Here is a 27,461-nt window from a genome sequence, read left to right as displayed (position 1 = left end):
GTGCACACTATTAAATATTACAAGGGCAAATGTTATGACAGACATAATCAAATATTTCATGGCTGCCAGGGAAAGATATTATTAGGCTGTATGGTTCTGGATAATACACCAGAGAAAGATTTGCACGTTCCTACTAAATAATGAGATTATATTAATGATTTCATTAGCACATGAATTCCCCGTGATACTGCATGCATGTCGATGTGTTATCCCACTGAATAGCATGACCGCTTACATGCGTTTTCTCCTTTCATGAGCAAATAAACGTATCAAATGAGGGAGATTAAATGATCAAAGGCATTGAAGGGCGTATGATCTTAACACATATTTTAGTGTTGTTTCAGATTATGAATGTGGCCGCATTGGCTGCAACTGTTTGATACAGCCTTGTGTATTAATTCCTTTACATAAACCAAAGGCTGTGCTTGACTGGGCCCTCAATCCAGGCTTTGCAGCTGCGTCGTGCTGTAATCCATGCATGTGGGTCACACTCTTCTCAGGACGCTCGCTGGTACTAATTCAACGCCTTCACACAACCTGCTGTCTTCTGCATGTGTGTGTGGTTTTGTGGTTTTTGTTTACAGACCATTGAGGCTTTTTGAAAAGCACACAGTAATGAAATTGGTTCTCAGTTGGGTTACAGAAAATATAAGGAGACAGTGTATAAAGACACAATCGATGGATGTTGAGCAAGTTTGAAACCCCCTCATTCACTGTTCTACCAAAAGTATAAACAGTTGTCAGTAACTGAATTAAACCAATGAAACTTTGCACAGTTGGCGGACTCCAATGTGATTGCCACAGTCGTTCTAGTGTATAGTGTAATCTGAACTAGTCAAGTAGATTCTAGATTCATAAAGCTATAGTGTCATGAGGTACTCGCTCTCATGTCGTTCCAAACCCATAAGACTTTCATTTTATTTTAATGAAATCTGAGAATTTCTGTCCCTCCATTGAAAGTCTATTCACCCAAAACTCTGACGGTTCATGAAGAGATCACAAAATAATAATAACAGATTTATTGAGGCTTTTATTCCCATATAAAGATTGATCAGCAAACATATATAGATCACTGAAACTTGTTTGATGTGCAAGAACAAACCTCATTGGTTCTCGTGCTCAAATGTGCTGGCGAAACATGCGAGAATGAACCTTGTCACGCGTCAAGTGAGCTTGCTTGAGAATCCGTGACCAAATTTGAGTGCTCTATGTACATTCGCTAATCAGTGTTGATATGTGAATAAAAGCCTACATTATATGTGTTTATCTTATAAATCAATCATGTTAAAGTCCATTCAATCCACATGGATTTCTTTTACAATCTCGTTATGAACATTTTGAAGCGTAGAATAGACTTTTTATTGGGGGGACAGAAATCGCTCAGATTTTATTCAATATCTTCATTTGTGTTCCCGAAGATGAATGAAAGTCTTATGGGTTTGGAATGACATGAGGATGAGTAAATTATGACAGAATTGTCATTTTTGGGTGAACCAACACTTTAAATAAATGATGCTGTCTGAAAGCCCTGGGAAAATCCGGCTTTTCTCTCTTTTTTTCTAAATGTAGTGGCTTGTTTAAAGCCACTGCCAATCATTGAACTCCAAGCTTGTGTAAGGAGGGGAAGGACAAACACAGTCGTTGTATTGACTGACAGTGTTTTGTAAAGGTGCCAGCTTGCAGCAGAGTCTTCTGTTGTATTGTATGTATTCACATTCCCTAAATGGGACCATAACACTCTCTCTTTTTTTCCTCTGCGACCCCCTTGCATTCTTTAGTGCGTAGCTTATATTTCCCTAGTTTACAGCCTTCACTAGTGCACACTTTCTCCCCGTTTGCTCTTCCTGTAATGGCCCACTCAAGGAGGAAACATTACTCAGAGAATCTTCCACAAATAAATGGCACATACTGCAATGGCACAGCAGAGAGTGAGTATGTTATAGATAGTAAAACTAGTACATTAGTGACTGTAGAAGTACAGTATTAAACATTAGCCACTTTCACACATGTAAAATGTGGCCACACAGCAGCACAATACGGTTGTCAGTCCTGTATTTGAGTCCTTAATACGTTCACGTTCACACTCAGTTTGATTATCACACGCCATTTTTGTTGTTATGCTTACTGGTAAGAAAATATGGGCTTGACTCTCGTTGCATGTTCATACAGACAGTATTTGAGACGCTACTGTAAGTTACTGTGTGAACGGGACATTTCGAGACTCGCACCTGTAAGTAAATGTGGTTGTTAATCACACAAACTGACCCCGTAAAACAACCCTAACACATTTTTGCATTTGAAAGCGCAAGGTGCCACACAATAGTATCCTCTGTAGAGCCACAGCACTTATGAATGGAAAAAAAGAGAGAGTCTCGAGACGCATAAACAAGCTGCTCAAGTGCGAGATGCTGCTAAAAACATCCATCTAGTGCATGTTTACATGACAAAAAACTGCACAAAAACTCATTTGAACCTTAACCTTAAACTAAACAAGGTGGATTAACCACGTCATCTCTGTCAGAACTGATGATTGGCCCAAACCAATCTTTTTTCATCAATGTACCGACCACATACGTGCTCTAATGTTTTGTTCTCACATAGCATGAAAATGGTTATTTACAAATAACATAACTTCGGTGGCACTTATTTTAAAGTCCTGTTGCGCATGCACATACTATGTACTTATTATAGTAATATAATAGTTACTAAGTAATTTCTTAGGTAAGTACACTGTAAGTACACAAACTGTAAAATTCATAGTGTTACACATTTATTTAAAATAAATGCATGGTTAATAATAGGAAATTGAATGGTCAAACCAATGTTTTCACCAGTCTTGTCCCATATGGTATATGCATATTATATACTGGAAAAAATAGCAATACTAGTATGATTACAAGAACAAAAACACAATGGATTCAAACAGTAAAGTTCAGTAAAGCTGAGTGTTGACCTCAGTGTCTAATGCACTCCACATCTCTCTTCCAAGATTTAGCATATATACTGTTTGAGTGCCAAAGTTTTTAAAAGCGATGTAAAATATTGACTAAATTCCCTTCAGATCTTTTGCACAAAGTTCGTTTCTTGTTAGTTCAATAAAGCAGTTACTTTCCAGCACTGCAGGTTGTTGCTTTTATGGTTTGCCAGTACATTCAGCTGCCATCTGTTTCTGTCCTTATATTTTATTTGACAGTAAAATTAGTGTGTCTTTTTAACTTTACACGTGTCCTTACAACAAACATTGTTGAATGAATTCTCTTAGCTAAGTTCAGGGATCCAGTTGCAGCTAGGGAAACTATGTTAAGGTTGCACTGAGGTCACAGTACAGTGTGACTGATTGCTCCAGGATGTGTGATGTTTGACTTTAATTTCTTACCTTTGAAGAACTGAATTATTCTTTGCTATATATAGTATATATATGTTAAACATGTCTTTATAAATATAGATTGTCCCAAACAACTCTAATGTTATTTGTGTTTTTTAACCGGAATTCTCTCACAGAGGAGTTTTCAGAAGAACAGCTGGATGTTGAGCTCAGTAAGGCTGAAGGAACCTCCTCTTCTGAGGAGAAGCAATGTGGTATGCATTGCGGCACTTCTAATAAAGATGCTTTCCCCTTTCTCTTTCAGTTTGCCCTTTTTTATTTATTTACTTTTATTGATGTAATGAAATGCCTCTTACTAACTTTGCCTTGTTAAATATACAGAAGCTGCATTCTTCGAAGTTCACGAAGGTCAGGACGAGCGTTGTTAAAGGGGATGCTGTAGCCTATGGGGGATTGCTCTTGTCACCTAGTTAGTAGCAGCTGTGACAGCTGACATTGATGATTGGCAGCAATGTTTGTACTGGAGTTTTTTGAAAATGTCTGTCTGAAAACAAAACAGGGTTCACAACCTGTCTCAAAATGTTTACTTTGGTCAATTTATGTACATAATAAAGAGTATAAATGATCTATAAAATCACATCTTGGTAAGATATTTCAACATTTGAACCGCCTTAATATGTTTTTTAAACACTTGTATCTTTAGATATTCCAGTAAGCTAAAAACCAGATCTTTTATTTCAATATAAAACTCCAGTCGTCCCCAGCGTGCAATGCATCTTGGGATTGGCTAGGCTGTGAAGGATCCACTCGTTCTCTCCTTTGCGGCTCAGGGAAAGAAGAGTGCGCTTGTAGGCCGTATTTGAAGGAGCCTTTGAATTGGGACAGCCTTTATTGCGCCGCTGTGATGCATTCGGCCTTTGAAGGATGCAGCCTCTGATTTGGAACACAGTAAAAATGTCAAAACCTTCTTTTTTCCTTTAGAATTTATGTTGTGTCATGGTGTTCATGTTAATCATCCAGTTAATCAACCAGTTATTTGCTTTCAGCTGAGCGCTTCAGAACTCAATTTAAAGTCTCACTGTAGCTGAGCTGTGGAGATAAACCTTTCATTTCTGGCTTGCTTTTGTGATGTTAACAGCTGCTTCACTTTCACATGAAAACCTGGACTTCCTTTGGTAGCTTAGTGTGTAAAGCTGTTGAAATGATGTTTTATAGAGGGCCCGCAGGATTCAAGAGCAGAAGAGAATGAAGATCAGCCCCTGCCTGTTGTGGAAGTGGCGAGCGGTATGGATCTTCTGCTCAAACGCTGCTGCCTGTTTTGATTGAAATGCTTTGCCCGAATGCCTTTTTCTGCCTTCATTTTTGTGGATGTTTTTATGCTTTGCAACCTAATGTTTCTAATTTTCTAGTGTTTTGTCATATTTTAAGCCTGCTGGTTTGCATTTGGCTTCTGTTTGAATTGGGCATACTGGTAACAGGACCTCTCGCCTTTTCTTGCTTTGAAAATCCTTTTCATGTTGCATTTACAATGGGGTGATTTTAAAAGTGTAAGATAATATGTATGTCAGTGAGGACACACATATTAATTTTGATACCACTGCAAGGGCATGCTGAGAGGTTTCAGGCTTTTAAATCAAAATAAACTCAAGGGAGACTCCAGCCCTGTTTTCAGTTTATTTCCCATGTGATTAGTCACAGAGACCTCCGCTCAGCTGTCTTTGACACGCTAGGTGTGATGTTTTGCCAAGTCTGGAATTAATGCCTTGAGCCAAATACGCTTTTAGCCAAAGCTCTTTTTTTCACAGGTCACAGTGCTTTAAATTGCAAGTATTTGTTGCTTTTGTGTATAATTTTTATAATTTGATGGTGTGATTTCATGCTAGGTAATAGTGTTTGCCTTGCCGTCCTTCGGATGAGACGTTAAACTGAGTTCCTGACTCTGTGGTCATTAAGGCCCTGTTTACACCTGGTATTAAGATGCGTTTTTGGATCGGATCACAAGTGGACGAGGCTAAATACAGGTGTAAACGGGATATAAAAAGTTTTGAGCTTGTCCACTTTCGACCACTTCCAGAGGTAGTTAAAAACTCATTCGACCAGATCGCTTTTGTAGTGTAGACGCTCATGTGATCAAATGTGTTCGAGCAGCCACAAAAGACCGTCTACTGACCTAATGCGTTAACATTATGGGAAGCGCTCTAGCCAGACGGTATTTAAACTTTGTCAACTGAAGACCCAAGTTTGGTTTGAAGATGAAAAACGTCCAAAGCACAATGTTCTCTCACCATTCCTGATTTCTAACACACACTCGCAGCGTTCGGCTGGTCTTGCAGCTGTCAGTGCAGAAACAAAAGTTACTGCTCTTCGTACGTTTTTCCGTCGTCCTCGGGCGCGTTCATATGTAAATTGCAGAGCTTATTTGACCATTAGATCAAAAGATCTGAAAAAATCCATACATTTACCCGCCCAAAGACCTTTCCCTCGAAGACATCAGGATAGAAGTGGTTGAAAGCAGACAAAAGAGACTGATTAAAACACCAAGTGTAAACGGGTATGTGTCTGCCTTGTCTACTTGTGATCTGATCGACCAAAATGCATCATAATACCAGGTGAAAACAGGGCCTAAAAATCCCTTGGCACTTCTCGTAAACGAGTAGGGGTGTATCTCTGGTGTCCTGGCCACATTCCCTCCATTGGCCCTTATCAGTCGCCATCCACTGAACTGGCTCGATCACTCTCTCTCCTCTCTACCTATAGCTGGTGTGTGGTGAGCATGGTCCAGGTGGATGCTCACACTGGTGGTGGTTGAGGAGAAACCCCTGATATGATTGTAAAGCGCTTTGGGTGTAAAGTAGTACATAGGAAATGTGCTATATAAATACCTCATTCATTCATTCCTCCCTGCAGATGAAATTGCCAGATATTATGCTGTACAATTCTCTAATTTTTGTCTTTTATGTTTCTCTCTCTGTTTGCTGCATATCCTGACCATTATTAAGCTGGAGGAACGGCGCCCACAGGTAAAACACTATTTTTACTCTTACACAACTTATTCTCAGATTGTACCACATAGGTGTCATGCTTTGTAGAATAGCCATTATGCTACATTAAATATGATCTAGTAGATTTTTTTATTTTTTTTAATAAAAAATATATTTTTAAATATTACAGTTTGTTTTTTCTGTCATGTTTTGGTAGTACTCCACCTCACTGATCATTATCTTGTATTGGTTATTTGTTTTTCGTGAATACACAGATTTGTCCATTTTAATTTTATTTGAATGATCAGGAGCAACTAGGTACCTCTAAAGAGCAGACACACAAATGTTTATCAAGTAACGTGTTCAGGAAGCCTAATTCGTTTATATAGATTTTTTTGTGCTACCCTACTTGAATGTACACTGTAGTGTACCTAAATCTTATTAGTATAATTTAAAAAAATCAACTTGCAGATATTATAAAAAGGAATAAAATGTGCATTTTGTAATAATGTCAATTTAAAAGTGTTACTTTAAAGTACATTTATGTTTTAATTATCTTTTGTTGTGCTTTAAACATTTGACTGTCTTGATTCACATGCTAAAACATATGTAAAGTACTTTATTATAAATTTAACTGTATTTGATGTTTGATATTATGTTTAAAGTTATTGTATTTTAAATGTTCTAAATTGCAACTGAATCATTACAGATGTGTAATTACACATATATTTAAATGCATGACACACAAGTTTCAATAGAAATAACTTGAAAGTATATTTTAGTTTACCATAATGCTTGTCAGTACATTCGGCAGTACACTTTAACCATATTTAAAAGATAACAGAAGTAATTATGAAATCACACATAAAGATTTACTTAAGTCTCATTTAAGTCAAAAAAGTTAAATAACTTGAAATAACTTGAAAGTATATTTTAGTTTACCATAAATGCTTGTCAGTACATTCGGCAGTACACTTTAACCATATTTAAAAGATAACAGAAATAATTATGAAATTACATATAAAGATTTACTTAAGTCTCACTTAAGTCAAAAAAGCACTCTTAAGCTAATTGCTTTTATTTTAAATTTAAACTATAATACATTTTTATTTAATTACAAATAAATGTGTACATTTATACACACTTAGTTCTGGTTTCACAGACAGGGCTTAGATTACGGCAGGATTAGGCCTTAGTTCAATTAGGACATTTAAGTACATTTTTTAAACGTGCCTTAGAAAAACCATTATTAGTGTGCTTCTTGAGACAAAACAATGGCATTGACAAATTCATTCAGATATGTCAGTGCAAGTTGCTTTCAATTAAAACAGCTCAAACATGGATTTAAGTCTGGGACTAGGCTTAAGCCTTGTCTGTGAAACCGAGGAATTATAATATATGCAATGACAATAAAAAAGGAAATTGAAATTGAAGTCTTTTTTTTTTCCAAAGTTTCACAAGGGTAGTGGCCCAGAAATGACATGCGTCATCTCTGTCCAGTTTTATTTTAAAAAATGTTTTACAAGCAATCATGCTCTTCAGTTGTACCTATCGGCTCATATTTCTGTGTTCAGTGTGAAGTCTGGTTTCATCACTACTGTTTGTTTTGTATGTTAGTAAAGGCCAGCAAACCAGTTTGATATGTTTGCTCGTTATCTTTCCTCTACGGGTTTTTATTCCCTCCTTAACATGTGACAGTTTTCTTGGAACACCTTGTGTTTTTAAAAAATGGAGAAGTTGTCATTGCTTTCTATAAAACATCTGACCAGTCTGTGTCCATGGTGAATGGGACATGCATTATTATAAGTGCAAGTATAAGGCAAAAGCGGCTTTGTTTCCAGCTTTAGCAGCCGGGTTTTCATCTGATGGTTATGATCAACACTCGGACTGGAGCTGTGTTGACCACCAGAGAATACAAGAGCAGGACGAAGACCTCCTCAGAAGCAGCTGGGCTGGACAACCAGTCCATTCCCATCATCGGCGGACATCTGTCAGTCCTGACCGCACCAGGAGCCTTTCTCTGGAGAACGAGCAACCTGTGACTTTCCTGGTTCGCAGTGCCGCCCTGGAGGACCTGACATCCGTCGGGGAGAGGATCGTAGAAGCCAGGGCTGCTTACAGTGAGACCCTTCAGGAAGAGGAAGAACTGTCCTTTTACGACAATGAGAGCCATGCTGAAGAAAAAAAGCTTCCAGCATGGGCCAGCAGGGCTCAGACAACCCTCGCTGAATCTGTATATGCACCTTCTGAAACCAAAGAACATAGTTTTACGAGCACTTTACCTCATGAACACATGGACACCATGGGCGCAGTGGAGGAGAAAGTCGATGCTACGTTATCAGGGGTTAGAGCTGCTGCTGAAGATGCAGAGACTCATCCTCCTACTAGCACAAGTGGCTCTCCAAAAGGTGTCCACGGCTCCCCGGCAAGAAAATCCCTGGTGCCGGTGGCTCAGTTTAAAGGTCCGTGCTGTTAAGCTCACAGAATCCCAGTGCAGTGTCTCTTCCTTGGTTTGCCTCCACCTATGTTTTACAGAGCGGCTTAGCTATGCACCACTTTCTGTCTATAACGAACATCCTACAAAATAAGCGGCGCGCTGAGGAGAACGGTCTGTTGTCCTGCAATTGTTTGCTACAAGTCGTCCTTTTTTGGGCACTCAGCCTCACTCTGTCATTCTTTTGTTTCCTCTTGCAGCCTGTTTTGCGCTGATTGATGAAATCCATGTTTGCTGGCCGTGTTTCAGTCTGGCATGTCTGTGTGCATGAGTGTGTTTGCATGTGTTCACAACACCATCATCTGGTGCAGCACTGCTTTAACAGATCCCCTCACTTTTATTTACAGCCTTACCTTTCTCAAATGTTTCTTTAGAGCATAAATTATACAAAGTCTCGTTGAAATTCTCAATTGAAAAACACTAGCAATACATTTAGCAAACTGTCAGTTTAACGAAGGCATTTCCACACTGTTAGTATAGTTGCAACCTACTTAGCTGCCTAACTCTTGAAAATAAAGAGGTTTTCACAGCAAATCCTATAGAAAAGAAAAAAAGAAAAGAAAAAAAAGTAGTAAAGAACATTTTAATAATTTAAAGAACCCTTTTCCACTGTCAAGAAACTTTTGGGCAATAAAGGTTCTGCAATGAACCATAAATGCCAATTAAGAACCCTTTTTTTAAGAGTGTACTGGGGCAGCGTTTTAAGAAAGCATATGTGCATAGTGCATTCTTATCTTATTTATGCCTTCAGATTGTAAAGTAGCATCACATATAACCTTTACGAAAAAGGCAATCTCAGAATACATTACGTTGAACTCAGTGATAAATCCAAGACGGCAGGCCAGATGAGAGAAATGTTGACTATCAACCGAAACTATTCAGCAGTACTTAAAATAATTCATAAAAATATTTAGCGTCATTTGAATCGTCAAACTCTAGCGTCAAAATCCATTGTGTGTCAAGTCTCCAGTGTTCCAAATTAGTCTCTTGTGAGGTTTAATAATGGTTAGACACAGAGACAGGTCACTAGGTTTACAACACATGTAGAGAGTCCAGTTTTTTCACTTTTCAAGTTCATTCAAATTGATATATTGATTGTATTCACATTGGTGCATTTTTTTGGTTCTTTACAGCTCAGTCCAAGACCAATGGTGATGCTGAGAAGAGGGTGAGTGCTAATAGCTATTTTGCATTTCTCTTTTGTTCTCCTCCACTTTCATTTTCTTGCCTTTTATTTTGCTTATTTGTACACCATGGGGTTTTCATCCACTACTGTTTTACTCTCTATATAAAGACCAAAGTCAGACCCTCCTCCTATAAAACACCTTCCTCCCTCCCCAAAAAGTCCTTGGCCTCCTCTAGTAGATCTCCCTCAGTACCTGCCACCAGTGCTGGGCCAAGAGAATCCAGGCCAAGAGTGAGTACAGCTGCCGATGTCCTGCCGCTTCTGTGGAGAATGGTCTACGCCTCTGTTTTACTGGCAGTCTGCCCACTGTCTTGTGTGATTAACAGTATCTGCATCTTTCCTCTTGCTAACTGACAAGCATCTCATTCTCATACAAATATTCTATTGTTGGTGTTCATTTTCATTAGCACTGACATCTGGAAAGGCAACTGAAAATGGTCAGCATGGTTTTAGACTTTAGACTCAGCTGCAGCAAAGTTTTTGTGTTTCCTGTGGATGGGTTCATAATTATTGAAAGTGCTTTCAATCTCTTTGTTTGAGTAGGCAAAAATGTCATAATGCCTATTTATGAGTGCCTCTTCAACTTTGAGTGGGTTTGGCTCTCTGGACTCTGAGTAGTTCCTTTTAGTTGTCTACTAACAATGTCTAACAATGGGCATGCATGTATCACTGGAGAAGTTTGTTATTTTTGTCATTTTCTGAACCATCATTTAATGTCATTTTCAACACATAATTTAAACATTTTTGGAATATAAATGGCAAACTCTTAAAAATGTCTTATTAATGCTAATGTTATACAGCATTTGTATCCACAATTAAAAAAATATTTTCACACTTTTTGGATAATTTGAGAACAAAATAATATTACCAAAGTGTGATTAAAAATTAGTCATAAAACAATAAAACAAAATGAAGAAAAAAAAGTATCTGTTATTTTTATTTATATAAAAGCGGGACATAAAAGGGTCATAATAGAGACATTTCTTTTTTTTCTGTATATCTCTAGGCTCCTAGTAGCAGTAGACCTCATGCTGCTGGTACAAAGATTCCTGCCATGACTGCAGTTGCCAAAAATGGAAAAGGTAAGTAAGATTTATTTTACAAAGGAGTTTTTAGATATAAATGTGTCATATACAGTAGTGGCCAAACGTGATGTCCAGAGGAGATATTTGCACAATATTAGCTTTTAATGACACTTTCAAAATATGAGGAGTAGGAGCTATGTTATATTGGGAAGAAGAATACCCTAAACTTGATTAAGGTATCAAAATGACAAAATTATTTGGCAAGAAAGGCAAACTTCAGCATAAATATGTTTTTTATTGTATTATGTAAAAACGGTATAGAAAAACAAAAGCTCAGGAAATAAAGCATACATTGACTACATGCTTAATGGCATCACGCATGCATTTGGTTTTAAAACACTCCAGTCTTCTCCTAAGAACATACCTGACACCATCCAATGCTAGGTTGTCAAGTTTCGACTTGTCGGACTGAAGAACATGCTCCAATCTTCCTTAAGTTCTTTGGCAAATGCAAGGTGTTTTTTTTGCAGTATATAAAACTGTTAAATATTTTCTTTACCGCTACACAACCTCTCAATCCAGCTCTTATAGCTAGGTTGCAGGTCTCATCCAGATTTTCATCCTCCTGCAAAAATGCTCACTAGTCTTCCTTGACCAGCCACAGCATGTTACATTCTGCATGGCAATGGCCTCAATGTGCTTTGAAATAATTCTGTGGACATTGTGACAATTCACATCCTAAACATCAGCAATATCCAAAAGCGACTGACCGAGCGATTGAATATTCAACAATATTCTCCTTGGTTGCAGAGGACAGCTTCTTCCATTTGGCCGTTTACACTAAAACCGACAAAACAACATCTAATAATATATCTAATACTTGCCGCACGGTGATTTATTGAATTGTAGGCTGGGAATTATGAGACTGCTTTGCCAAAAATGACTTCCGCACAATTCGGTGTGTTTCTTTGCGTCATGACAAAAGATACAATTGAAACGTGGAATGCATACATTAGTTTTACACTACTACAGGCTCAACTTCACAACATGCATACAAAATATTTAATAAATATTTAGTTGAATAAAGTGCAAAGAAGCCTTTTTCCATAGGTCGGATTTCACTTTTGGCCACTACTGTATATTGTTCTTCATTATGAAATAGATGTCATCATTATCATAACACTATACTGTTTCCCAGACTCTCCAAAGACCCCGGAGACCAGTGGGCACAACAGCCCTGGCACTTCCAAATCCCCTGCCAGTAAAGCTGCGGGTGGCAAGCCTCCAAGCACAGGAAATGAAATCAAGAAGGTCGCAGTGATTCGCTCGACCCCTAAATCTCCGAAGAACCGTTCTCCTACATCGCTGTCCGCCGCTGCCCCCCTCCCTGATCTGAAGAACGTGCGGCCAAAAGTCGGTTCCACCGACAACCTGAAGCACCAGCCTGGAGGCGGCCGGGTAATTCATCTTGATTTGATTCACTTCAATGTTCGGTTTGCAGTTGGGTTTGAGATCAGTTTTTATATATATATATTATATATTTTTGCACAGTGGAAAAATTTCCGCCAACTTCAACTTAAAAAGTTAAGGCAGCAACTGAACATTTCACCATCAAATTGGCTGTACAAGTAATTTCTACTTGCATTATATTAAACTGTAGAATTATGTTGAATTTTTATAATAATGTTGATTATGATGAGTTAAAGTAATGGAAACACATATTGCCATGACTTATTGATCATATAGTTTTTCTACAGTGTGGTCAAAGAATGAGTGTGTATGGGAATGACAATTTGTTGTTAGTATTTATTGTTAAATAATCTCACAGTTATGTATATATATTTAGTTCAGTAATGAAACTCGACGCAGGCTGATAGGTCCTTAAAGGTGCTCTAAGTGATGCCGGGAGTGTTGACATTCGAATTGTTGTCAAACAAAACGGAGGCTAGCTAGACCCTCCCTCCTCCTCATCCCGTCTCCTCCCTCCTCCCCTCCCTTCCGGCATAAAGGAAAGTCAAAGTAGTCACTAAAAACAAAGTAAAGTTTTACTGATATTTTACTTTCATTCAATGTGTAGTGTCACCAAGTTAGATAAATGCTTTTATATATTGCAGAACAGAATGCAGAAACATTGTCCTAAAATCGTTTCGCCACCTGAGGTTATAACTATAGCTCCCATACAAGGACGCAATAATAGCAAGATAACGTTAGCTTCGCGTTTCCCAGTGAGCATAAACAACGGCGGCGCCGTAAACAAATTTAGTCAAAGTTGTCGATAGCCTATAAATGAACATTCAAATCCATAACAAACAGTGGGTGAAAACAATCATTCACACAAATTGTCGCCCTACTGTGAATTTGCTTGACCATTTACAATAGAGATTGATCGCTACCTGAAACATATATGTTGTATTCACCAAAGCTAACGCTGACTGCATAGTTCTAGCTAATTACATCCTTTTGTTGGTTTGGCGAACATGAACGTCAATTTAGAAAGAAAAATGTATTTACCTGTTCTGCAAAAACAGAGCAACTGAATGTCGGATTGGAAGCCCTTCTGCCGGCGGAGTTCTCGCCACCTTTCGAGGGTTTTTCCGATGTAAATTCGGGACTTCGCGCGTTCCTTATCCTTGTCCCTTATCCTTGTTATTGCTCTTCTTTGCAATTTGTTCATCGGAACGTCGTCTCTTTATTCGTGTGTCGGCCATAATTCAAACTTCCCTCTTCATGCTTCTCTCTCCTCCACACCCCCTTCATGTGCACGCGCACTAACCCCCAAACCACACCCCTCAAATACTTCTTGTCGGTGATTGGCTGGAGCACTGTTTGTTGTGTTTCGTGGTGCGGGTGAGCCCAGTTTGTTTTTGTTGCCGTTTGTGGAGCCTGTGGTGTCTAGAGAGACCGCGTTTTTTTACAGTGTGTTCAGGGGACAGGCAGCTAGCGGATAGTGAGGAGATGTTTGCTGTATGTGACAAAAAATGTTTTGGCCTAAAAAACGCGTGACATCAATTAGAGCACCTTTAACATGCAATCTACTAGCAATCACATATCACATAATTACCACATTGGCATGCAAGCTGATTGGCCTCTGCTGATCCTGCAGCCAGTAAGATTGCTTGCTCAATGTTTAAATAGTCTGGTTCAGTGTTTGTTGTAACTAGTCCTGCATCGCCCTATCAGAGTCCCTCTGAAACCCTCCACCTCCCCCAGCTCCACCTGCCTTGATCTGCTACGGCAGGGGTTCCCAAACTTTTCCATTCCAGGACCCACCTAGACAAGAATAATCTATCTCAAGACCCACCAAAATATAAAATAATTTTAAAGCATGAATGTGGGGTGGGAGGTGTTAGTTCTCTTTGGAGCAGTTTTTTTTCCTTGTTATAGTATGAATGACAAGTTTAATTGCAATACAAACTTTTGGCACATTATCAAAAATTGAGAGCCTAACAGCCTAATGACTGTTGAAATAATTTGAAGAATACTGAGTAGTTTTTGTCTGCTGCCTCAACTGATTTACCAGACATGGCAGAACAAATTTAAAGAAATGAAAAAAGATTATGTAAGCTTAATCATAACCAAAGGTTTGATATGACAAAAATCAGAATATAAAAAAAATATAATAGACTAATAGGCCTAATTTTATTTGACAGTAGACCCAGGACCTAGAATTTCAATACTAATATTTATGCTGCGAGTGTTGTTAAACTCATTGCGTTTTTCAGCGCAGAAAACGCTTTAGTGCTCGTGTGTGTACATGTGAAATACTTTTTATATATAGGCCTAGGCTATATTTTTTGCGTTTTAGCAAAATGCATGCAAGGGAACGCAAACAACGCACTCTTACGACGACCATATATCTGAAAGACAACAGTGCTGTGTTGAACAGACGACAGAGAAATAAGTGCGTTTCATGAAGCGCGCGCTTGCGACATGTTATGTTAACAATTTCAGCGTCTCAGAGCGGCGCGGTTCATTAAGCGGTTTTGTGCGCATTATTAACAAGAAGAAACTCATTTACTCCAATCACTGCTCTGCATTCTGTATGAGATCGCATTACACCGGATAATTAAAATGTCACGAAAGGCTGATTCATGCTTTTGGGAAACGCAGCACCTTTCGTGACATTTGAATTTTCCTGTGTAATGCGATCTCATAGCGATTTCTATTTAACGTTGGTACATCGTGCAAAATGTTTGTGTGTGTGTCATTCATGAAAGGTAAATTTAGCTGCAGCCAATAGTGACTGCGCGACCCACCTCTTCCCAATCTGCGACCCACAAATGGGTCGCGACCCACAGTTTGAAAACCCCTGTGCTACGGGACTTATGTATGTCTATTTATGCAGTAGCAGCAGCAGCAAATCTTACATGCTCACAGCAGCGTCTCTGTGTATCTGTTAGCAGTAGCAAGTCCATACTTGCTCAGCAGCAGCAGTGTAATAATAATAATAATAATAATAATAATTCATTACATTTATATAGCGCTTTTCTAGGCACTCAAAGCGCTTTACATAGAAGGGGGGAATCTCCTCAACCACCGCCAATGTACAGTGTAGCAGATCTAGTTCGTCAAGACCAAATGCATCAACATCGCCATATTCAATAACATGCTAAAACTTTTCCAGGATTTGTCATGAAATTGTTTTATCAGTAGTTGCAAAATCGCTGATATATTACACAATGTTACGTCTTTGCATATTGTTTCAATCTCATCAGCTAATGAAAATTCACCTGTTTATTACTCAAACATCTCTCTCTTCCCTACAACAATAGTTTTTAAGTCAACTCTCCCAATGTTCTGTCTTTCACAGGTTCAAATTCTTGATCAGAAGGTGGATTTCAGTAATGTGCAGGCAAAGTGCGGATCCAAAGCCAACCTCAAGCATACGCCAGGAGGTGGCAATGTGAGTAACTACGGAATGATTCGAACACACAAGTTTTATTCCTTCATTTATGATCACCAGACAGTATTTATCAGTGGCTATCCCAACATTATCAGTAAAATATGGAAGCTTTTTTCCGCCACTGAATAAAAACCTTTTTTTTTTATCTCACAATTCGGACTTTTTGCAAATTGCGAGTTTATATCTCACAAGTAAAAATCCGAATTGTGAGAAAAAAAATCTGAATTGCCAGTTATAATGTCAGAAATGCAGGATATAAACTCGCAATTCAGATTTTTTTAGATATTATATCTTGCAATTCTGAGAAAAAAGTCAGTCAAAGTAAAAAAAAGTCAGTCACAGTTATCTTAATTTTTTATTCCATGGCAGAAGCAATCATTTTGAAATTGTTTTTCAATTTTTTTAATTTTCCATATTCATTTTGCTTAAAGTTTTAGTAATGTTGTTGTGTTTTATAAGATTTTTTTTTAAAGTGTCTATAGTGTTTCATCAATTTTTATTTCAGTTTTAGTTATTTTAGTACATCAATTTAAACATTGCATTACAGCTAGTAGCCAAGACAACATTTCTCATTTTCATTTAGTTTAAGCTTTATATATTTCATTTCAGTTAATGTTTATTTTATTTTAAGTTCCGAAAATGTTTTAATGGTTATAGTTTTAGTTTTCAGTTAACTATAATAACCATGGTAAGAATTGACTAATATATTATCATTATTATCTCTCCAAGAATGGTAACTATCCAGTTGTCCGAACAAACTAAAATGCATGCCGTTCCAAATAATATGTCTTTATGCTTCATGAGAATCGGGGAACCTTAAGCATTTGATGTTCTCGTTCGTGAAAACTTCCAAACGTTTGCTTTAAACAGGTACAAATTCTTGATCAGAAGTTGGACTTTTGTAATGTCCCTTCTAAGTGTGGCTCCAAAGACAATATCAAACACACACCTGGAGGTGGCAATGTGAGTTACTATGAGATAATCCATTATCCAGACCCGGTTCACACCTAAATTTACCATCAGCCTTTTATTCCTAACCAAAAAAAGTATAACAACCTGCTCCTTTTCCAACTGATGGAAAGAAGTCAAGACTAATCAAACTCCCAACCATCCCTTACTGACTCAAGATGTTCCTCAAATGTTCCTCATGAAGTTGGAAACACTGTATGACTTCAGATCTCTGCACTCTTTCAGGTAAAAATTCTTGATCAGAAGGTGGACTTCAGTAATGTCCAGTCAAAGTGTGGCTCCAAAGACAATGTGAAACATGTACCTGGAGGTGGCAATGTGAGTAACTATAGGATGAACTCAACGCCCTGTCTTGGTTCTTCCTGAAGTTATGACCATTTGTAAAAACCTTGTAAAAACAATCTCATTAAATTTAGTAGGTCTGTCTGTTACACAGTCACTTTTAGATTGATAATGAACTGAAAAAGAGGGTCTTTACTACTTTTGAGTTGATTGTTAAAAACTACAAGACAGTCAAAAGTGAGAGGGAGACAAAGCCATTATAGTGAAGTCATGTTTTATCTTTACCATTCACAAACTCATGGCTCTTCCTCTCTAGCAGTTCTTTCTACCTCTAAGATAATTAGCAACATAATTCCTGCTCTTCCCCAAATTTCTCATTTTCCAGGTAAAAATACTGGATCAGAAGTTGGACTTTAGTAATGTCCAGTCAAAGTGTGGCTCCAAAGACAATATGAAACATGTACCAGGAGGTGGCTATGTGAGTAACTATGGGTTGAACTCAACACCTTCAGTCTTGGTTCTTCCTGAAGTTATTTTCATTTGTGGAAACTTTGAGATTAACAATTTGGACACCCCGTCACAAAGTCCTGCTCTAAAAAGCCTTTCCTAATGATGAACTATGTTAGTTTCCTCTGGTTGCTCTCTGGGTTCCTCTCTGGTCCTGAGCTAAAAAGACAGATAACTCCTTGTCTTCCCCAAACTGTTCACTCTTTCAGGTGCAAATTCTCGATCAGAAGTTGGACTTAAGTTTTGTGCAGCCTAGGTGTGGTTCCAAAGATAATATCAAACATGTACCCGGAGGTGGAAAAGTGAGTAAACAGAGGACCGTTTTCGTTGTCTTAACCAAAAATCATACTAAAGAGACTAATACTAGGGATGCACTGATATTACAATTCTGGCCAATGCTAATAACCTGATTATAATATCCGATAACCGGTAAATGTTAAAATGTTAAAACGGTTTGTTAAAAAAATGTGAATCTCAACATCATAATGTACAATATAAAAGATGGATATTAATTTTGAGAGAGTTTAACTTGTAGTGAGCATTAATTAAAGGGTTAGTTAACCCAAAAAATGTAAATCTGTCTTTAATTACTCACCCTTATGTCATTCCAAACCCGTAAGACTTTCGTTCATCTTCAGAACACAAATAAAGATCTTTTTGATGAAATCTGAGACATTTCTGTCCCTCCACTGACAGCGACGCAAATGACACTTTCAAGCCCCAGAAAGCAGACGTCGTTGTGTGAACATGTGTTCATATTTGGTAAATAAAGTAGTAAATTATGTTTTTTTGCGCAAACAAAGCACTCGCGTCACTTCATAAAATTGAGGTTAAACCACTGGAGTCACATGGATCACTTTAATGAAGTCTCTGGGGCTTGAAAGTGGTGGTTGTGTAGACTTGTCAATGGAGGAACAGAAAGCTCTCAGATTTCATTCAAATATATTCATTTGTGTTCCAAAGATGAACGAAAGTCTTACAGGTTTGGACATGAGGGTGAGTAATTAATGACAGAATTTTCATTTTTGGGTGAAATAAACTAAACTATTTTTGGGATAATCTAAATGTATAAATATGGGAAATGAGTAGTACCGATCTAATGTGTTTCCCTATTTTAAATGAATGCATGGTAAATATTGCTTGGTTTCCTAGCTACGACTGTATGACCACTCACCCTCTAAAACTCATAAACAGGAATGTTTGCATGCACTAATTTTTGTAAATCAAAAATCCAATATCCATTATGATTATATGATTATCCATTATTGAACCCAATATGATTTCAGAGTCTGTAATCTTTATTTTATATAAACCCTAAATGTTGCAATCCGATTCATATATTTGACTACATGTGCATTACATTTATTCCAAACAAAGCGTTCAGAACCAGAGAAAGCCACTGCAATGTCAGTGGAGTCCGTTGTCGTTTATGCCTTGATGACATATCTAAAAAAGCTGTTAAATATTTAGTAAATATTCAGTCTCATTCCACTGAACAGTTTGTAGGACATGAGACGTAGGTAAACGTACTCATGATCGTGAGACATAAACGCACATTCGTGTGACCTAAAACATATTTAAACGTGCGCAAGGTATTTTTTTCATCCGATTGAGAAAATAGTCGGATTTAATAGTTTACATGCTTTCTTCTTTCCTGTTGATCGGATTATTTCAGATCTACACCATCCCTTCCAATCTGACTGAAATTTAATTCAGATCAAGCTCAATTGAATCGTTTGGGGTGTTTGCATGAAGGCTTTTCAGTCCATCAATCTGATTATAAATGGAGTATTTGGGTGGATGTACTGTTTTTGTGGTGGTTTTTTAATTGCTTATCTTTTTCACACTTTCTTTCCCAAACCTCCAAGAACAAGAACATCTATTAATTGTGACCCTCGATACATTTAAGCGTAACTCAGAAGAACATACAGGCTGTTTTGTGGCATTGACATTCCGAGGAATTACATTTCCTGCAAGACATGTTAAAAACAGAAACCTCCCTTACTTCAGTAAAGTTAAGCATGTAATAAAACAATTCTCCATATAATTAGAAGACTTTGATTTTTGACTTTTAGGAAAACCTCTTTCCTTACAAAAACAGATGACCACCACTGAAATCCTAACCCTTGTCATTACGGACAGTCATTACACTTATTAAAGTACCAGCGAGGGATCCCTAGAGATGTTGAAGGCACAGAGGGGTCTTGTTGTAGCGCTCTGGTCAGCAGAGCTTGTCTTTGTGGTGAGCAGTTGGCTCGAGCTAAAAGTTGACCTCACTCTGAAGACACTGAGGCCTTTTTATACAGAAAAAAGCCCCAACAGCTGTGGCTATGAGGTCATTGCTTCTATTTTTGGAGCAGGAATGGTACACAATTGTACCGTTCTCATGTTGTGTTTTCAATCCATAGTCTAAAATGAAGCGCATTGAAGAACATATCTTTTTAGAACCGGTGACCAACTATATAATTAATGTTGTGGTTCATCATACTTTGAGGTTAGATTGCATCGCTATAAATACAAATTGGTTTTAAAAATTCTCAGAGATGACTAAACCACTAAGAGGGTGTTGCATTGAAGTGACTGACCAACTGCACTTTCGCACCTGTCTGGCATTTTCTCAAGCTTTTTCGGTAACACTTTATTTTACAGTGTCATTGTTACATATGTTACATGTAATTACTGTAGTAATAACTATAAATAATGCATAATTACATGCAACTAACCCTAAACCAAACCCTCACCCTAATCCTAACCCTAGAGTAAGTACATGTAGTTAATTATTATTACTCGGTACTTAAATGCATAATTACACTGTAATACTGACACATTAAAATAAAGTGTAACCGCTTTTTCTCTTTCTTATGTAAATGGGAGTGTTTACATAAGAAAACATACTTTGGAATGTAAATTTGGATTGTTTTTAACGAATTTAGAATTTTTTATAATTGCCTGGAAAAACATTAAAATTCTTGTTTTTTGTTTTGAAAAGGTCCAAATCCTCCACAAAAAGATTGACCTGAGCAACGTGCAGTCAAAGTGCGGATCGAAAGACAACCTACGTCACAAACCAGGTAACCGTAGACATCCACTTTGGATTTTAAATGCCACCGACAATCGAAGCTCAAGCTTTGGACTCGGTTTTCTCAGCATTTTGAATGCATGTACATAAGATGTAGTTAATATAAGTCATGAGGAATTTCACCTGCCTTTTCAAGGTGGAGGAAACATTGAGATCAGGTCTGAGAAGCTTGATTTCAAGGCTCGGTCAAAGATTGGATCTCTGGACAACATTAAACACGTGGCTGGAGGAGGCAGCAGGAGGGTAAGACGACATGTCCTCCACTGATGGGAAACGATACTCAAACTATTCATTCTCCACCTCTACTGTAGAACCTACACACCCTAAAGTTAAATATGAAAGTTTATAAATCCTTATCATTTTACAACCATGTCTGTGTAAATCTGTCTCAGGTGCTCACTGGGTTTGAATCGTTTAATTCTTTAGATGGCTAGGCTTAACAAAATCCCCTGAACTAATTTAACTCCTTTAAATTCTCATCTCATTGCCCTTTGTTTTGATTCCATGAGCTTCAGAATTTAAAGAGGAGATAATGTTCAGCTTTTATTTGTCTCTGCATATTAAACTGTGATTAAAAATGTATTTGAAGAGAAAACATGACATACTTCATCCTTAATTTATTTACATTTGTGTTGCCATCGTTTTCCTTTTTGTTGAACCCATATCATTTTGTGTTTCTTTCTGTTTTGGTTGACCATGGTGTTCATTTCACCTCTCATTGGCCACCCTGGGGTCCGTCTCTAGAGAGAGAAGGGGAGAGGGGCAGATACGCCCCAAGATGAGGGCTTCCTCACCCCAGACCCCTCTGATACCCCCACCCTCTCATCTGCCAGTATGTCCCCAGAGCCCATCCTCCTCAGCAACCCCCAGATAAAGATTGAGGACTCCAGTAAGTATTCAAAGAGAGGCAACGTGCCCGAAATAGACAGAGATATCCACATTAAATTAACCATCACTGTACTCTCATATATTTTATAATATAATATTTGGAGAGTGCTCAAATATGGGGACACATTACTATTAATATGGATAGTTCACCCTAAAATTAAATTTACTCACCCTGGCGTTGTTCTAATGCCGTTCTTTCTTTTTCAGACCACAAAAATTGATTTTTTTTTAAATTGTCCTGCTCACACTCCTCTTAATGGCAGTGAATGGTGACCAGCATCAAGGTTTTTTTAAAAATATGCAAAAGTAGGCTATCCAATGTGACACATGTGATATATTCAAGGTGTTCTGAGAGTAAACGGTTCTTTATTGGAATCCGTGAAGAACCTTTAACATGTCAAGTCAAGTCAAGTCACCTTCATTTATATAGCGCTTTTAACAATATAGATTCATTCAAAGCAGCTTTACAGTGATAATGGGAAATTAAAGTAACAGAGATTGTTTTGGCTTTACAGCAGCTCTAGAATAAAGTTATTGTCCAGCTAAAGTTAGTTTTGATTGATTCACTTCCGTTTGCAAGAATTTTTTGTCGCTTCCACGTATCCATGTGAACTGGAATCATTTTGACAACGTATTATCTGTAGAGAGGTAAAGCGAGGGAGGGAGGCCTTCACAGTTTTTTTGAAACTGGAGAGACTAGTTGACACTTCAGGACTGCGTTGTCGTCATGTCCAGGCAGGTCCTTCATCAGATCTGGATACGGCCTGGAGCCGGCGGACTGCGGTAAACCTCGGGATAAATAGAGAGACTAATATTAGCGTAGACGCCATTCTTAACGAGTACATCAGGATTTATGGGAAGTGTTCCCGGTTCCGGCTGACCTAGTTTATGCAGCCTAACATTGAATTATAGAAATTGATAATGTGTTATGTGTAAGCTAGGTCAAAGAGATGTGTTTTTAGTCTAGCTTTGAACTGACAGAGTGTGTCTGCTTCCCGGACAATGTTAGGAAGATTGTTCCAAAGTTTTGGTGCTAAATAGGAGTTTAGGTGCTAACATCCATGGAGACTTTTAAATGCACAAAAAGTTATTTTAGTGATGGTTCTTCAGATTAATAAAATTCACACACACAAAAAAAGGTTCTTTTAGGAACTGTCTTTGGGGAACAAAAAATGGTTCTTCTATGGTATCACTGAAAAAAAAAAATGAAAAAAAAATTGGAAGCTTTATTTTTAAGAGTGTGGCTGTTGGTCTTGTGTTCATGAGACTCTGAACGACACAAGTTGGGAGAAATCAAGATTAATAACAATGCCTAGAAATCCCAAAGTATGCGTGTTCTTTCTTCACTGAGTTAAATATCTCCGGACCGGAACTCCATTTGTCTCATGACTGTCCGAATGACAGTTGACAGATGTGAACTGTTTGTTGCGACGAACACAATGGATATATTCACTTCAGAGAAGAAAGTACATGGATTGTATTTAATGTTGTTTTTTTTGTGTTTTTCTGGGTGAGTCTGAGTGAACTGAGGCACTAATAGAGTCGAGCACAGAACGGCCAAGGTCAGGATTTGCTTTAAATTATACATTAAATTTCGATTTGTTTTTCACCAAACCCTATCGTATACCCCCAGAACACTTGGAATATATGGCACATGTCGCATAGGATCATTCTGTGATATTTTTGCATCTTTTTAAGAAAAGCTTGATGCTGGTCGCTAATCACTGCCATTACACGGTACAATACTTTTTACAAATACTTTTTTTTTTTTTTTTTTTTATTATTGTCCTTTGTGGTCTAAAAAAGACAGAAGGACATACTACATTGGAACAACACCAGGGTGAGTAAATGGACTTACTTTTCAACTGTTCTAAGACACTACAGACACTACAGGTGAATATGTTAGAGAAGCTCAGATGATGAATCACAAAACATTTCAGAAAACTTTTTTTTCCCCTAATGTACCGTTTAAATATGCAAATAATTTCATTATCTAATTTTCATACATGTCCAGAATTGAAATCTGAACATTGGATAAAGCCAGGTTTAAAATTCTTTTCATTTTGTTGATATATTAGAGTTAAAGGTTTTTACAAAGGGGACTTTGGATGTCTCTTTTTTTAACACTGAAAATACTGTCAACAGTCAGAATAAAATAAATTTTCACTATGTTTTATGAATAAATTGTTATTAACAGACCCATCTGTAAAAACCTTCAGAATATATAGGAGTAAAACTGGAAAGTTTTGTCTGTAGTGTCTTAAAACAATCAAATAATCACTTGATAAATCCATTTGCAAATAAGAAACCACTTAGTGAATTAATGTGCAAATTTGTAGATGGATCAATAATCAACAAAGATAAAATATTTCATACAAATGAATAAAAAATTATTTGCCTATTGCTTATAATAAGCTTGCACAAGTACCTTGTGAAATGCATCTTGGGTGCCATCTCCTGGCTCGGAGTGATGGGAAATCAACTGTACAAATGAGCAACTGACCAACAAATGATAACTTTATTTTAAGCTTTTTTATGCTGCTTTATCCCTTTTAACACCACCTTACACATTTTTTATTGTTTGACAAATTTATTATTTATACATTGATCATTCGAGCATGTTATTATTTAGCATTTTGAGGGTACAAAAATATTTCAGATTTTATAACATCCAAGTCCTGACCTGCAGCTTAATGGCCACTAGAGAGCAACAGTGATGTTGGCCCTCAGAACACAGGACTTAGATTAGTATTTGCTTTCTGGGAGTTTCCAGTACAGAATGATCCTGGATGCCTATGCATGGTGCTTTTATGGGTGTTTTCACTCGAGAATTCTCTGTTAATCTCCATCCAAGAATCCCAGGTCCCCTCTGAACCAAAATCCAGTTCAGCTCAGGCATTTCATTTGCTCTCGTTAGTTTTCACATATTTCCTTTCCCCAGATTGAGTCGCACAAACTGTTGTTCCGCGAGCAGGCCAAAGCGCGGACCGACCATGGCGCAGAAATCGTGTCTCTAGACGAGTCTCCACACGGCCTGAGCACCGTCTCCTCTTCTGGCAGCCTCAACATGGCCGACCCGCCGCAGCTTTCCACCCTCGCCGACCAGGTGTCTGCATCGCTGGCCAAGCAGGGCTTGTGATTGGACCATACCACCACCAAGCCACGCCCCCCAAACCCCACCCCAGAAAAACAGAACACACTTTCACCTGCCTGATGGTATTCTAACCTCTCTCTGAAAGTCATTTTGTGGCCCAGAAAACAACGCCAAGTAACGTTTGGCAATCACTGTTAGATTTTGTAATACTTCCGATTTGTTATAGGCCAATGAAGCTGTTTTAACTGTGAATTGTGTATGAATTTGCCTGTTCACTCATCATTTACTTTAAGGCAGGGAATTTAACAATTGGGAATTTCTTCCAGTAGCCCTCCCTTGACTATATTTAGCAGCACAAAATGACGTTCATGTATTTGAATGCCTTTTGTTGACCATTTTATATTTTCTCTAGGCATGCCTGGTTTTTAGTTGTGACTGGATTTAGGACATTTCAGACAGAACCCATTTTTCACTTTCAGAGAGGATTGTTCTCATTTTCGAATCAGGATAAAATTAGATAGAGATTATGAATAAGTCGCTTAGCAGTGCTTAAAATAAAAATTAGAGCATTGAATCTTGACTTTTGAGATTGAAAGAAGCTTAAAGCCCCTCAGTCCATTTCTGAAATGATTTGCAAGGCTTACGTGAAGAAAAGCAGGTGCATACCAGAAGCTGAAAGGGATCTCTGTTGGTCAGAGATTACACGTCCTGCAGTGAACCATGAGATTCAGAGTGATTCATAAAGAAACTTTCTTACAGTATTATTCTGCGGATATGAGATGTTTATGATATGAAAACACTTTTTTTTTGTGTGCCTACTGGCAGTCTTAAATTATTGATCTGAATTATGTCAGTGCTTCTTTGAAGATGCCTCTCCTTCTGTTTTTTGTTTTGTTTTTGGAACTAACAGAACATTTAACTTGCATTTATATTTTTAACATATGCATAAAACAAAATATCTTCAAGTTGTAGCTACTTGTTTACAGCTGTTTTGGACACTTTTATTGGTAACGCTTTACAGTAAGATTTTCAGCATTTATTAATGCAGTAGTCATCATGAAATAAAAATTAACAATACTTCTACAGCATTTATTAATATGGGTAAATATTCATTTCTACATATACTAATACATTTTTAACATTTCATTTATCTACTAAAAATAAACAATAATAAATTAACCTAGATTATAAATTGCTGTAAAAATTTGTTCTTTGTTGTTTGAGTCATAATGCATTAACTGATGTTATTGCAAAGTGTTAATTAATGGCAGGTTGCAGGTGAGAAATCTGGACGAAAAACACAACCTATGCATCTGTAATTTTTTCCCATAATACTGCCAACAGTTCCTCTCTTTTCCTGCCATGACATCCAGCTCTAGCGGAGTTATCATTTTTTAGATGAATTGCCAAACTGTATTGTAAATTTGCCCACTACATTGATAACATCTTCACGAAAAAGCACCACCTGAGCACAAGCATGCCGTTAAACAATGGTCTGTCTCACCTCCTCGTGAACACATCCTCCACTTCCACTTTAGAGCTGTAAAATGTTAAGTCAAGGTATTCTATTCTACTGAATGATGATGTAATGACCTTAACCAGTCATATGGCTTAAATTCTCTCCTCTGCTCTCACTATCGCAGAATGTTTTAATGAGCTTTGAACCACTCCACACTATCTTTGCTCCTTGCATGCATTTCATGTAAGCAGCCTGAGATACGGCGTTGCCTCTTACACGCCTACTTTTGCATATATCCCGTAATCGCTGATGTGCTTATTAGGAATCTATGTAGATAGTAGTGGAAAAAGAGCACTACTCAGACGGCGACCCCTGTTTCTTTGTGTTGGAGAAGGAGCTGTGTAACTACCATTAGATATTTAATGTATGTTTATTGTATGTTTATGACTGTATGTTTATGAGGACTTGAAGAAATAAAAAAAATAAAAAAATAAAAAATAAGCAGAGAAGTTCAGAGACCATGCCTGCAACACTTTAACCTGCATGCTGAGTTTTTACATGGATTGGCGACACGTTTCTGAACGTTTTCTAACTTGGGTGTTTTTTGGAAAGGTCGGCTGAGATTGGATATGGGATAAGAGTGTTTTGTTCCGCTTGTGATGTTGTGTTGAGGGGGGAAGTGAGTGTGTAGCAGACAGAAGAGGGAAAGAAAGTCTGTCCTTTGGTTTAAATGTCTCACTCTATAGCAGAACATCTGCGACGTGGTTTTAGGCGCAGTTTTGCCATCCTGTTGTCATTGACTTCCATACACCATTTTTTGCGGTTGTAAATTTTAGCTTGGGAATTGTGGTTGTCAATATTGTTTGTGTGTTTTATTAATAACTGGTTTACAAATATTCTTGTTGATGTACATGTGAATTTGGAAATAAAGGATATTAAGCAAATGTCTACTTTTTTTATTATGCTTTTTATTATTACTCAAAATACTTATACTAATACATACTCGTTGTGTCACTGTGTTCATCAGAGCACATTGCTCCAAAAAAGTAGGCCAAAAAGAAAAAGTCAAATAGACTGTTTTTTGGGGTGGGCCGGGGATTCTTGTAAAACTTTATATATATAGCTTATTTAATTTTGCAAAGGTGTCAGTTCATATTAGACTTTCTCTTAGAGTATGAATGTATCTGTTAACACGAAAAGCATTAGAAACATATTTGGGGCTTGAAAACTAGTTTTTGGCTACTTTTGCCTTAAAAGCTTAAAATCTTG

General features: G+C 37.6%; 2 protein-coding genes across 13 annotated transcripts in view; both read left to right on the top strand.

Annotated features, from left to right (window-relative positions):
• The window catches only part of mapta (microtubule-associated protein tau a), a 38,502-nt gene extending 11,366 nt beyond the window's left edge, over nt 1–27,136 (top strand). Inside the window, exons 3-17 of one of the 12 annotated variants that reach the window (XM_082151526.1) lie at nt 3,502–3,579; nt 4,541–4,609; nt 6,325–6,345; nt 9,934–9,968; nt 10,095–10,217; nt 10,993–11,068; nt 12,210–12,469; nt 15,822–15,914; nt 16,785–16,877; nt 17,109–17,201; nt 17,882–17,974; nt 20,662–20,743; nt 20,888–20,994; nt 21,496–21,640; nt 24,581–24,721. In XM_082151526.1, the coding sequence (XP_082007652.1) occupies nt 3,502–3,579; nt 4,541–4,609; nt 6,325–6,345; nt 9,934–9,968; nt 10,095–10,217; nt 10,993–11,068; nt 12,210–12,469; nt 15,822–15,914; nt 16,785–16,877; nt 17,109–17,201; nt 17,882–17,974; nt 20,662–20,743; nt 20,888–20,994; nt 21,496–21,640; nt 24,581–24,585 (1,373 nt within the window). In that variant the 3' untranslated portion in view covers nt 24,586–24,721. Of the gene's footprint in view, nt 1–3,501; nt 3,580–4,540; nt 4,610–6,324; nt 6,346–9,933; nt 9,969–10,094; nt 10,218–10,992; nt 11,069–12,209; nt 12,470–15,821; nt 15,915–16,784; nt 16,878–17,108; nt 17,202–17,550; nt 17,644–17,881; nt 17,975–20,661; nt 20,744–20,887; nt 20,995–21,495; nt 21,641–24,580 lie in introns of all 12 variants that reach the window. The other 11 variants (XM_082151521.1, XM_082151525.1, XM_082151527.1 and 8 more) reach the window with 11 other exon arrangements.
• LOC309484991 (uncharacterized protein) lies at nt 7,131–9,926 on the top strand. The gene has a single exon (XM_082151570.1). The coding sequence runs from the start codon at nt 8,099–8,101 to the stop codon at nt 8,780–8,782; it is 684 nt and encodes a 227-aa protein (XP_082007696.1). The 5' UTR covers nt 7,131–8,098; the 3' UTR covers nt 8,783–9,926.
• Nucleotides 27,137–27,461: the final 325 nt, after the last annotated feature.

Source organism: Leuciscus leuciscus (genome assembly GCF_965113295.1).
Source record: "Leuciscus leuciscus genome assembly, chromosome: 21".
Lineage (NCBI taxonomy): Eukaryota > Metazoa > Chordata > Actinopteri > Cypriniformes > Leuciscidae > Leuciscus > Leuciscus leuciscus.
This window is presented reverse-complemented; position numbering and strand designations above follow the sequence as displayed.

Bases quoted from the DNA above. Each gene is read 5' to 3' on its own strand.
- LOC309484991 (XM_082151570.1), top strand. From the start codon at position 8,099: ATGCATTATTATAAGTGCAAGTATAAGGCAAAAGCGGCTTTGTTTCCA.